The following is a 12,523-nucleotide window of genomic DNA, read 5'->3' as shown; positions in this document are numbered from 1 at the left end:
AAACGATCTTACCATAACATAAAACAAGGCAAAGACCTCACTTAAATACTTAGAGTGTAGAGCTTGACACACACAGCCAATCAAGTCATCCCTCTGTGGGGCCCAGAGGTAGCTTTACTTCCCCAAATCTTACTTCCCCATCTGTACAATGGAGAGAGTGGTATGAACTCACAGGGTGATGTGGGAGTGGGCTCAACAGTGGATGCAAAGCGGTTGGCCCAGTGACTGGCTCAGAATAAGCATGTAGTAGTTGGGAGCTGGTGCCACATGTGCCCTGTGCGAAGGCTGCCCTTCATGCCACATCCCCAGGACTGCCAGCGATGCTGACATGTGACCCCCCCTCAATCACCAGCTGCTCAACCCTCTGCCTCACAGGGCAGATCTCATCAGCATCTGCTGACTGACAGGATATCCTTGTCCCTTCAGCCAGGATTTTCACTTAAGGGGAAACAGATAATTAAATGAGGGGGCAGAGGTCGTCATAGGCTGTACCTCCAAATGACAGAGACAGCTTACACAGTCACAGTGCTGGCATGCTTTACTTCACTCAGACTTGGGCAACCGGAATCTTTGTTATTTGGGTAAAAATGGTCATTATTCTCAGGTATGACAGTTATGAGATATAGAATATATCCCCAGGTTATAGTTGTATATATATATGTATGTATAGTTGTATATATATATACATATATATATGTATATATATATAGTTATACAAATTCCCAAGTATGATAGTTATGATATATAATATATAGTATTATATACATGTTAATATATTATATATAACAAAGTATCTATAGTTGATATATATATATAAGATATATGAATATATATGAAAAAGATCAATGTTCACACGTGGGAAGAAATATATCCTATTTTCACATAAAATTTTAAATATAATAATAATGATTTGGGAAGGCAAAAATAAGCCCTTTTTTTTTTTTTTTTTTTTTGAAACAGGGCTTCTCTGTGTAGCCCTGGCTGTTCTGGAACTCATTCTGTAGACTAGGCTGGCCTCGAACTCAAAAATCTGCCTGCCTCTACCTCCCAAGTGCTGGGATTAAAGGCACTTTAATTTTGGACCACTGCCCAGCCCAAAATAAGCCTTCTTAAGAAGACCAACTATTTCAACAGATTAGTATTAAATAGCTTTCCCTTATTTATTTAAAAAACATTTTTATGCATCATGCAAAAATACATATATTGACACATTTATGTATATTATATATACAAATATATAATTTTAAAATATTTCAGTGTTTCTACAAATTCTATATATATAGTCTATATATGTATCTCTTTTATAGATATCATAAGCATTTCAGGTTCTTCTTGTGGTAAAGTATCAAGACAATAAGCCACTAAATATATTGTTGTCAATATTAACATACAAACAGATGAGCACTGGCAAGCCTACACAGTCCTTCCCATCCTGTCTCTCTCTCTCTCTCTCTCTCTCTCTCTCAAAAAAATAAGATTTGAAGTAATAAACTATTTCTATTTTAATCACATTGGTAATTATGAGGTAGTTAGACTACTAGAGGGAAAGAATAGCAAAAAATATTTTGTTAATTTAATTTATAAAATCTCAAAGGAAGTCTAAATATTCATGTGTGTACCTTTCTTTTTAGGTGTTGGAAATTGAATGAAGGTCCTTGAGCATGAGCGAAAAAACCAGCAAGTCTCTAATCCTGCACTAACTACATCCTCAGCCCCAGAGCCGTGAACCTGTGAGGCTCGTCCTGCTTTATAATGTGTCCCATCCGCCTCATGTCCACCTGCCTCCTGCCTCAGTTTTGTTAGATCCTAGGAATGAGAGATTACCGTAAGCCAGTGGCGCACACTGACCTTGAACTGCGAGCTGACTGTAGGCCGCCTGTGTTTGCTTCCAGATTTCAAGGTGTCCTGGTTGTTGCGGCTGGAGACGTGTTCAAAGAGGTCATAGATGAAGTCAAACCTGTGTGAAGGAAGCACGACACTGTGAGGTGTGCACACATGGCTGTCAGGTACCTGGCCACTGTAATTGCAGTGTAGTTCTACAGTGACAATTAAAATAACACACTGGGGCCTGAAGAGCTGTAAGAGCATACAAAGGTTCAGCTGGGCCTGGCAGTGGTGGCACACGCCTTTAATTCCAGCACTTGGGAGGCAGAGGCACATGGATCTCTGAGTTCAAGCCCAGCCTGGTCTATGGAGCTTGATCCAGGACAGAGAAACCCTATCTGGAGGTGGGGAGAGGACCTTAAAAAACAAACAGAGAGAAAGATCGTGACCTGGGCAGGGGTCTCACTGAGGAATAGGCTGGTGATCCACCTAAATCCCTATACCCCTCCTTCACGTCCTCACCTGCACAATCCAGTCCAGTAGCTTCTTGGAGTGGAAGGGGAAGGTTTCTAGGACCTTTCATGAAAACCAGCACCCCAAATGGTCAGGTCCCTTGTTTACAATAAGCCACTGTTTGCATGGAACCTGCACACATGTTCTCACATACCTTAAGCCACGTCAAGATTATTTACAATAACAACACAGTGGACATTCTCCCTAAGTAGGTATTAAGTGCTAATGGTTAAGGGCTGTGGTTCTCAGCCTTCCTAATGCTGTGACCTTCGAATACAGTTGCTCATGTTGCAGTGAGCCCCAACCACAAAATTATTTTTGTTGCTACTTCAAAACTGTAATTTTGCTACTGTTACAAACTATAATAGGTGACCCCTGTGAAACAGTCATTCAACCCCTAAGGGGTTACTACCCATAGTTTGAGAAGCACTGGTTTAGAAATAACAGCGAGACAGAAATCTGTACATGTTCAGCACAGCCACAGGCTTTGTTTTTGTTTTATTTTTAACACAGATTTTCTTTTCTTTTCTTTTCTTTTTCTTTTTCTTTTTTTTTTTTTGGTTTTTTGAGACAGGGTTTCTCTGTGTAGCCCTGGCTGTCCTGGAACTCACTCTGTAGAAAAGGCTGGCCTTGAACTCAGAAATCCGCCTCCCAAGTGCTAGGATTAATGGCATGTGCCACCACTGCTTGACAGATTTTCAATCAATCGTTGGTCAGCTCTACGGAGGAATTAAAAGATACAGAGCTGGTATGTTATATCCACTGTGCGCTGTGGTGAAGGTTCAATCTGACACGTGTTCGAAGGGTGCTAGTAAGTACAACTAGGTAGACACAGGTTCAAATCCTGAATCTTCTATTTTGTAGCTGCATCATAAATATGAGATGCCCCATTCCCTCCCCCCCCCCCCCCCCACCTCTCTCTCTAGGCCTCAGATGGCTCCTCTAGAACAATGGGAGGAATTTTAGAATTTGTTCTCTGGTTCCAAAGCAAGAATGAGATAAAGATGTGGTTGGTACAAGGCTAGAGGCACAGTGGCTGGGCCATGGCCAGTAGATCACAGCTCTATCACAACAGCTAGTGAATTTACTAAACCATCACCTCTATTGATAAGGTAAAAGACGTCCCTATAACTCATCATCTCGCTGGAACTGTGGACATTACTAGCGATAAAGCTGGGCATGGTGATTGTACCACCACTACAGGGAAAGGCAGAAGGGCCATTCATCTACCAACTGTATCTGCAAGGTAGAGATGGTAGGATTCCTCCCAGAGATGTTTGCACTTTTGCCTTGGGCTGCTCCGCACCCCAACTGCTTTAAACTCTTAGAGAACAGCTTGCATTCCATTAAAAGGTCAAAGCTGTCAAAGGTGAAAGGGAAGTAGGCTCCTCCATTTGCAAAGGGGAACCCCAGGCTGCTGCAGCAAATTCAACCCTTTAATACTAGCACAGAGACAGCTTGTGATCTTTGTGAGCAGCAGCTCTTCAATTCTACAGCTTTTCCCCACAACAAAAGGCCGCCACTTAACATCAACAGGCAGCTTGTATTTAAATGTATCCTTTCGATCCTAACAGCTAAGACAGCCTTGTCAGGTAACATACTGTGGCATTTTCCAGCATCCTGTATTTTCTGCCGGTTTGAAAACTCATCTACAAATAGAAGTAGCTGAGAATAGTTTAAGCAGTGCATTTTCACAAGCGAGAACAGAAGTATAAAGATCAAGCACTTCAGATTCCAAGCTCAGCCTGGCTCCTTTCACCCCATCCATAGCTGGCTAAATGACAGGGTGACCACCTGGTATTTACGCTCCGAGAAATAGCACAGCTTTTCAACAATTGTCTACTTCCTTCCTTAGCCATTAAAAGTTATTTCTGTATATATTCATGCTATATCCCCCCAAGGTTTGAAAAGCCTACAAGGGAAGGCTTTGTCTCAAATCCTGTCTCTTTTACTAAGTTGCTGGACAATAGGGAACTTCCTGCCTTAGTAGATACAAATAGCTAAACTAATCGTTAAAATTTCCTATTTTTTCCTTAACTCTTGATTCCATGGTATGAACTTACAATTGCTGAATGAATGAATAACTAATACATTAATAATTCTGGTTGCATTAACACTTGCTTAATTTTCTTGACATCTCACAACAATGAGAAACAGGATCCTATAAAAACTAGACCTGAAATTGAAACAGCTCAATGACTGTACTGGGCAGGCTGGCCTGGGCAAGATCAGATTCCTAAGCCAAACATACCGGATATACAAGCTTAGCCTCTGGCCGCCAGCTGTGGCCACCACAGTGATTCCTTCTCAGCAAATCGCTGAACTGCCTAGGTTTCCTCACCAGAGTAACAGAATAGATGAAGAGTAGTATCCAACTCATGGGTTTGTTGTTTCTGCCTCATTATGGGCACTCCTCCCTTCTACATTATATCCTTTAAGTCACTGGAGAAGAAGCTAATCAAGTGCTCCCGTCTGTTCTCTATTAACAAATATGGACATCTGCACAAACAATAATGCGCTTGCTAATGACTTCACCCAGGAGAAATCGTATACCTGCTTTCCCTGAGCAGGTTGAGAAGGTCGTCTCTGAATGTGTCTCTGTTCTTTTCCAAGATGCCTCGGACATCATACTGCACCTAATTTAAAACAAAATAAGAGAAAATGTCATACTTTTAATAAATTACCGTCAAGTTATGATCTCCTAGGTTTTGTGAGGGCCAAGTAAACAAATATCAATAAATATCCTGTTCTTGCATCTATCTATCTATCTATCTATCTATCTATCTATCTATCTATCTATCTATCTATCGAACTAATCTATGTTGGTCTCAGGCAGCACAGACTGACCTCACACTTAACTCTTCAGGCAGGAATGACTGTGAATTTTGACTTTGGATGAAACTCCCAGAAAGAAGACAATGTACCTGTTTGGCCTTTCTACACAGGTTAAGTGGAACTTTAATGATTATGAAGAGTTTGCAATGTTGTAGGCAGGGGGCCTAATTACTAATTGTCTTGGGCTATTTTGGCCCTCGAATAGCCATTATCCTCCTCTGTCTGCAACCTAATGTCTTTGTGACTATCCCATGGAACCTTTTGGGATGCATTAATTGAACAGACCACTAGCTTCCACCAAGAAGAAAGCTTAAGAATGTCCTCTAAGGCCTGTAGCAGAGGCTTCCTGCTTTCTTTGCCTCTGAAACTGTTACTATATTACAATGTTATGTTTGGAGTTCCTAGGTATGATCATTCATATTTGACTTAAAGCTTCTTCTTTTCCCGCAGAGGTGAGAGTTGTATTTTGTCATTTCTATGACTTTATCTTCTGCTCTTCCTGCTTCCACTACCTTGGAGTTACAGGTATACATCACCACTGATGTATGTGGTATTTGGTATCAAGTCAAGGGTTTTTGTATTTCTGGTAAGTGCACTGGTAACTAAGGTACACCCCAACCCTCAATAACATCTTAAGAAGGAATTACCTCTCCTGCATAATGCTTCACTCCAAAATTGTTGACTGCAACGCGGGGTTTCACATAAAAGTGGTTATTCTAATGTAAAAAATAAAAACACAGAAGCCTGGTTTTACTCCTTGATTTCCTTTTGACTTCTAGAAAAATCCACATTTAACACAAGGCAACCACTATAAAGCTAGGCACATATCATCAGAGTTTTGGCATATGGCAAGGGATGGCCTCCAAACCATTGCTCTCAGCTCTTTTCACAACAACAGGCTAAACATTTCGGTTTCCTACTTATGAAAATAAACTGTGTAGATGCCCCAAAGTGAACTTTTTTCAATATAGGTCTAGTAAGTAAGGGGGGTGGGGGGTGGTCCAGCTTAAGAGATGAAGAACATTAATGTGGGAGGCATAGAAGAGGGCTCGTCATCTCAATGCTCTCATCTGCTGCTCAGACAAAAAACCAAGGGCTGGCGGGTTTTGACATACAGCATGCTGATTGTGTAACTTCTCCAACAAAGTGCTGTCTGTGGCTTGAGGAAAATGGCTCTCTTCATTGATCAAGGCAAGGAGGCCAAGTTTCTACAGAGGGAGAGACAACAGTTGAATGAATTAAGTGTCTTTTAAACCACTTCAGAGCTCCAACCCATTCCCCATCTCCTAGCAGGTCAATACCTAAAAGACAAACTTCACTGCCGTCTCAGGGCCTTAAAAGATTCAGAATGAGACAGCACAAAGAAAAGAATGAAATTCTAGACAGGCCTTTTTAAAAATGGAACCCACTGAAATGTTATGGACACACCTTTACAATTGGCCAGTCTACCAGTCTAGAAGGCTTTGCTGGCACTCAGGACCTACGAGAGGCTAGTTCACACACACACACACACACACACACACACACACACACACACACACACACACACTGCTGATTCTAAAATACACAGCTCAATGAGACAATAGGCTGGAAGCAGCCAAGTGGTTACATTCAATCTCATGGTGCTCGGGCATTCACGTTTCCAAATGGCCCATTGTGTTCTCCACATTCTCATCTTTGATGTGCATGTTTGCACAAGTTATTTTGTTCCCACAAACATGAACCCGCCCAGCTGCACTCCCTGGGGACTGCAAGCATTCATTCTTCAGTTACCCATTACCTTCTCGATCAGGTCTAGACATTCTCCATTGTCTATCCAGTCAATATCTTCCCACACCAATCCTTCTCTGCAGGGAGACGAGAAGGCCAAGTGAAATTAAGATATACCTTTACCCGAATTTGCTTACTGATTTTTTTTTTTTTTTTGGGGAGTGGACTATTGCGTGCTTACCTGCTATATTCTAGTTGTTCTAAGGAAAAAATGTGTTTGTTGAAGTATTCCTGAAGCTTCTCATTTGCATAGTTGATATTGAACTGCTCAAAGTGGTTAACCTACAGATTGGATACAGGGAGGATAAGTGTAAGTTCTTCTAGGCCCCTAATAGTTTGTAGAAAAACAACAAAGGGGTAGAAGAGACGTGTGCAGGGAAACCATCCATGGCTGCTACGCATCTAAGAAATGTGTGGAAGAGCAGCATCTAAACAGAAGGCGCCTGTCCCTCCTCCCTGCAAGCGTACCTCGAAGTTTTCAAATCCGAAGATGTCAAGGATGCCGATGGATTTGAAGTCGTCTTTGCCTTTGATCCGGCTGTTGATCTTCTTGATTACCCACTCAAAGCAGCGAGCATAAAGTGCCATGGCCAATGAGTCTCTGCTATCTACTGCCTGGATGGGGGAAGGAAGACCATGGCAGAAGGCATAACCGGCCCATCCCGCCCCAAGGTGGGAAGGCTTCTGTTCCTGTGGCTAAGTGAATCTATGTCTTCCAGGAGGAAAAAAAAAAACAGAAGGGTCAGACCCACATACTGACTTGACAGACTCATTCATAAAGACCTGCCTTCTAAACTCAACTTCACATGTCCAGTTATAGAAAGGACTCCAAATCTATATACATGGATATATATATATATGTGTGTGTGTGTGTATTATGTATATATGTGTACATATATATACACATAAATAATATATATGTATACATACACACATATATATACATATATGTATATATATGTATATGTATATATACATATATATACACATATACATACACATATACATATATATATACCATTTGTATAGTTGATATTGAATATATATATATATATATATATATAAATAAAACATATACTATTTAGGTATATACTAAAACTAAGGTTTAAAATATTGAAACCTAGTTTTAAAATTAATTTAAAAAAAAGATTTATTTATTTATTTATTTATTTATTTATTTATTGTTTTTGAGACAGGGTTTCTTTGTTTTAGCCCTGGCTGTCCTGGCACTCACTCTGTAGACTAGGCTGGCCTCGAACTCAGAAATCCACCTGTCTCTGCCTCCCAAGTGCTGGGATTAAAGGTGTGCGCCACCACTGCCCAGCAAGATTTGTTTATTTTATTTATATGAATTCAGAATCCTTTTATAGATGGTTGTGAGCTACCATGTGGTTGCTGGGAATTGAACTCAGGATCTCTGAAAGAGCAATCAGTGCTCTTAACCCCGAGCCTAAAATTATTTTCTTTCTCTTTTACTCCTAAAGGTTCTTCTCCTTATGGGATAACATTTTTTTTTTTATTTATTTAAGAACGATTAGGCCAGGTGTGTTGGAACATGCCTTTACATCTCAATGCAAGGGAGGCAGAGGCACAGCATTCAAGGTCTGCTCGGTCTACATAAAGCATGCCAGGTCAGTCAGGGCTACACAGTGAGACGCTATCTCAAAAGGAAAAAGGAAGACAGACAAATTAGAAAGGGCTGGTGATCCAGCTCAGTGGGGACAGTGGTCTGATGCCAAGCCTGATAATCAATCCCCAGGAATCGCATGGAGAAAATCAACTCCCACAATGTATTCTCTGCTTTCCACACACGAGTGCAAGGCACACACACACAAATAAATAATCTTAAGAACAATCGAACAATCGAGAAGGAAGATTACAAGGGGTAGGCAATGTCAATGTAAATAGTCAGCGAGTAGGAACAGTGCCTCCCAGTGCTCACGTATAGCGAGGATGATCATGTTCAGGGCTTACTTTAGTTGAGTGCTTACTCTGCAGCAAATGCCAGCTAAGTACTTACACCAAGTATCTGGTTTATTTATTTTTTTATCCTCATAAGAGTCCTAAGTATTAGGTATAAGTATCCTTGGCTTATGGAAGAGGGAACTGAGGCACAGTGAACACATTTCCCAAGAACAGACAGCCTTAAGTGGAAGGATCAGCGCACAGCCTCAGCCAGCTTGTATCAGACCTGAGCTCATCAGAGCTATGCTGCTCTGTCACTTACAAAACAGTTTCCCCTATTTCCCAAACTTGGGTATCCTTTCTATTTTGCCCATGAGCCAGTCATTTGAACAGCTCACTGTGATCACATGGGCAAAGTAGAGACATGGACGGGAAAGCCGATTTTCAATGGCACTGAGGGCAGGCGGCCATACCTGCTGAACACTGAGAGGCGTGAGGATCTCTTCTCCCCTGAGGAACATGGATCTCTGGGTCAGCGCATCTGTGAGCTGTGTTGGGTCCAGCCCAAGTAACTCTGCAGACCTACCCAAAGCTGAAAGTGAAGAAGGAGGCACAGGTGAACCCACAGTCTCTCAAACACAGCAGATGCTGGACCGCAGCTGCGTTCACATCCAGCCACATATAGCCACACTGAAAGTGGAGGGCAGTCTCCAACTCTTCTGGCAGAAATGATGGGCACATCTCATGTAACGTAATGGTTTATGCCTGTAGCAACTTTCTTTAATGTCCTACATCATAAGAGACAGCTAGAGTCTCAGTCTCTTTCAGAAGCTTATAGATTTTATATATGTGTGCATATGTATGTACACTTGCCTGTTTGTATTGTCACCTCTGTGAGTGCAGGTGCCTTCAGAGGCTAGATGGTTATGAATCTCCCACTGTGGGTTTGAGTACTCAAACCTGGGTCCTCTGCAAGAGCAGCAAGTACTGCTAACTGTTGAGCCATTTCTTGAGCCCCAATGGCTTGTACCAGCTTTTAAATTCAGTTTGGTAAGATGCCCTATGTCCTGTAATCTCTTAGAAGTTTTTCTGTTCTGCTTAGAGAAGGGTAATGGCAAAGCAAGTCACTTGAGTGTTACCAGTGAAAGCAGTCACAGGCTTCTTCAGCATCTCAAGGTCATGGGCCATCATTTTGCCCACGCACTGGGTTCTTCTGGTTTATTACAGAAAACCACAGTGGGTCAAAATTCTGGGAACAACTGATCACGTGGTACCCAAATTCAATGGATACATCCACAATACAATTCTGAACAAGTACTTTATTCCCTCTCAAATAATAAATAAATGTTTTCAGTTTCTTGGGGTTTCTTTTGTTGCTAAGACACAGTCTTATGCTTGGTTGCCTGGCTTAGCAGTAGTCTTGCTCTGTAGCCTAGATCACTGGCAACTTATCATCTGCCTGTGTGCTGGCACCAGGCCTGTTCTACCACACCTAAACCCACTGCAGAATTTTTTAATGCAGTAAATATGAACAAACATCACCCACATATACAAAGGTTCTGTTCAGAAAGATAGAGAGACACACACAGAGAGAAATAGAGAGATAGGATAGGGAGTGAGAGGAAGAGGCGGGGGTGGGGTGGGGGAGGGAGAGAGGGAGAGAGGGAGGGAGGGAGGTAGGGAGATAGAGGACTGCATGTTTAACTATGCACATCCATTGCCTGAGGACACCAGAAGAGGGCGCTGGTTCCTCTTGAAACAGAGTACAAAACACGGGTCCTTTCCAAAAGCCGCAGTTTGTCAATTTCCAAGCCACTTCTCCCTCTTTAACCCTAAACAAAGGCTTTTTAGGCTCCTAAGATATTGATAGAAACCACATGGGAATCAAACACAATAAACATTGACCAGGAGAAATCAGGGTCCTGGAGAGACACTTTGATCCCAAGCATATCCAGTACCCAATTCCTGCAACAAGATGTATTGTTCCTATCAGATATCTCCTCAGAAATTATATTATATATAAATTACATATACAAATATATAATATATATATATACATATATATATATATTTAAAGTACTTCAACTGACATTTTATAGTTTAAGGTGCTATACTAAGAAGCAGTCACAGTGCAAATGGATAAATAGCAGGAGGGACAGCTTGTGGCAGAGCTATGAACTCCAACCGATAACTCTGAAAACCAAGGCAAAGTGTGACAGCTCCTGACTCCACGTTTTTCCTTAATCAAGTATTTGTTATTCAATTGTCCACTTATTTGGCCCATTTTCCTCCAACCCCAGCTCAGGAACCCTGGACTCTTGCCCAGACACCAGACATCACACAGGTGGAGCTCCACAGCTCCTGAGCTGGACATATGTGCTTAGAACGTCTGAGGGGGTGAGACGATGGGTTCAGGCCCCAGCACCAAAGGATGGGGGCGGGGGGCGGGGAGGAATCTGTAGCTCTATTCTAGGTGCCTGTCTTTCTGTAAAAGACAGGGTGTCAATTTTCTGGGTCTAATCTCTCATAAGAAAAACACTGAGGGGGAACAGGGTTGGGGGTCAGGGATCGGGGGAGAGTGTCAGGCCTCACTCATTTCACCTGTTTTGAAGGAAATCTGCGCCCCTCCAGCAGTGATAAATTCTATGTTGCCGAGATGCAGTATTCCTGCCAGCAACCTCAAAACTTCCCGAACTTCCTCCTTGCTGAACTGCATGACTTCCATTGCCGTCTAGAAGAAAATGAAAAAACATACATGACTAAGTTAAATTATTAGGTATAGGTCTAAAGACAAGCCGGGCAGTGGTGGTGCATGTCTTTAATCCTAGCACTTGGGAGGCAGAGGCGGGCAGATTTCTGAGTTCAAGGCCAGCCTGGTCTACAGAGTGAGTTCCAGGACAGCCAGGGCTATACAGAGAAACCCTATCTTGAAAAAAAAAAAAAAGTAATACAATCTGATTCATGTAGCATGAATTTACACACACACACACACACACACACACACACACACACACACACACACACACCACTCAAAACCCCTTTGTACATGCACTGAAGTTTATGAAGTCTAGAAATCTTAGCAGTGGTCCACAGCTAAGAATGCTGTACATGTGCAGTGTTCGTGAAGTAGGAAAACAAAACAGTCATGCATTGAAGTCTCTTGTTTCACAAACATGTGTGAACCACCATCCTGGGGGGCCAGATGGAGGCAGTAAAATAAATTAGTTGTTACTTCTGACTTGAAATATTTATGGTGCAAATTTGAAGGCTATATCAAAACTGGCTATGACACTGAGTATACATTCATTGCCTGTGGTCCATGAGAAGTCAGATGTCCTCCCAAACAATAATCATATAATCATTAAAAAGATCATATGTTCCTCATGAAAACATACGATCAGAAAATGGTATACAATATAAAAATTGTAGAATCATGCCATGTAAAGTAACACTCTGAAACATTTATTGTTTTAGTATTTTTCTCCACTTATAACTGCCATAAGCATATGATATATAAAATAATTTCTTTTTTAAAATGGGGATTCTGCCAAGCAGTGGTGGTGCATGCCTTTAATCCCAGCACTTGGGAGGCAGAGCCAGATGGATTCCTGAGTTTGAGGCCAGCCTGGTCTACAGAGTGAGTTCCAGGACAGCCAGGGCTACAAAGAGAAACCCT

General features: G+C 41.8%; 1 protein-coding gene across 1 annotated transcript in view; it reads right to left on the bottom strand.

Annotated features, from left to right (window-relative positions):
* Myo10 (myosin X) overlaps nucleotides 1-12,523 on the bottom strand; it is a 201,052-nt gene that overhangs the window by 72,935 nt on the left and 115,594 nt on the right. The window contains exons 10-18 of the mRNA XM_031360245.1: nucleotides 11,449-11,578; nucleotides 9,321-9,439; nucleotides 7,411-7,557; nucleotides 7,124-7,224; nucleotides 6,953-7,019; nucleotides 6,288-6,380; nucleotides 5,820-5,888; nucleotides 4,891-4,973; nucleotides 1,849-1,957 (exon numbers count right to left, since the gene is read on the bottom strand). Of these exons, the coding sequence (XP_031216105.1) occupies nucleotides 1,849-1,957; nucleotides 4,891-4,973; nucleotides 5,820-5,888; nucleotides 6,288-6,380; nucleotides 6,953-7,019; nucleotides 7,124-7,224; nucleotides 7,411-7,557; nucleotides 9,321-9,439; nucleotides 11,449-11,578 (918 nt within the window). The remainder of the gene's footprint in view (nucleotides 1-1,848; nucleotides 1,958-4,890; nucleotides 4,974-5,819; nucleotides 5,889-6,287; nucleotides 6,381-6,952; nucleotides 7,020-7,123; nucleotides 7,225-7,410; nucleotides 7,558-9,320; nucleotides 9,440-11,448; nucleotides 11,579-12,523) is intronic.

The sequence above is a fragment of the Mastomys coucha genome, unplaced genomic scaffold (genome assembly GCF_008632895.1).
Source record: "Mastomys coucha isolate ucsf_1 unplaced genomic scaffold, UCSF_Mcou_1 pScaffold8, whole genome shotgun sequence".
NCBI lineage: Eukaryota > Metazoa > Chordata > Mammalia > Rodentia > Muridae > Mastomys > Mastomys coucha.
This window is presented reverse-complemented; position numbering and strand designations above follow the sequence as displayed.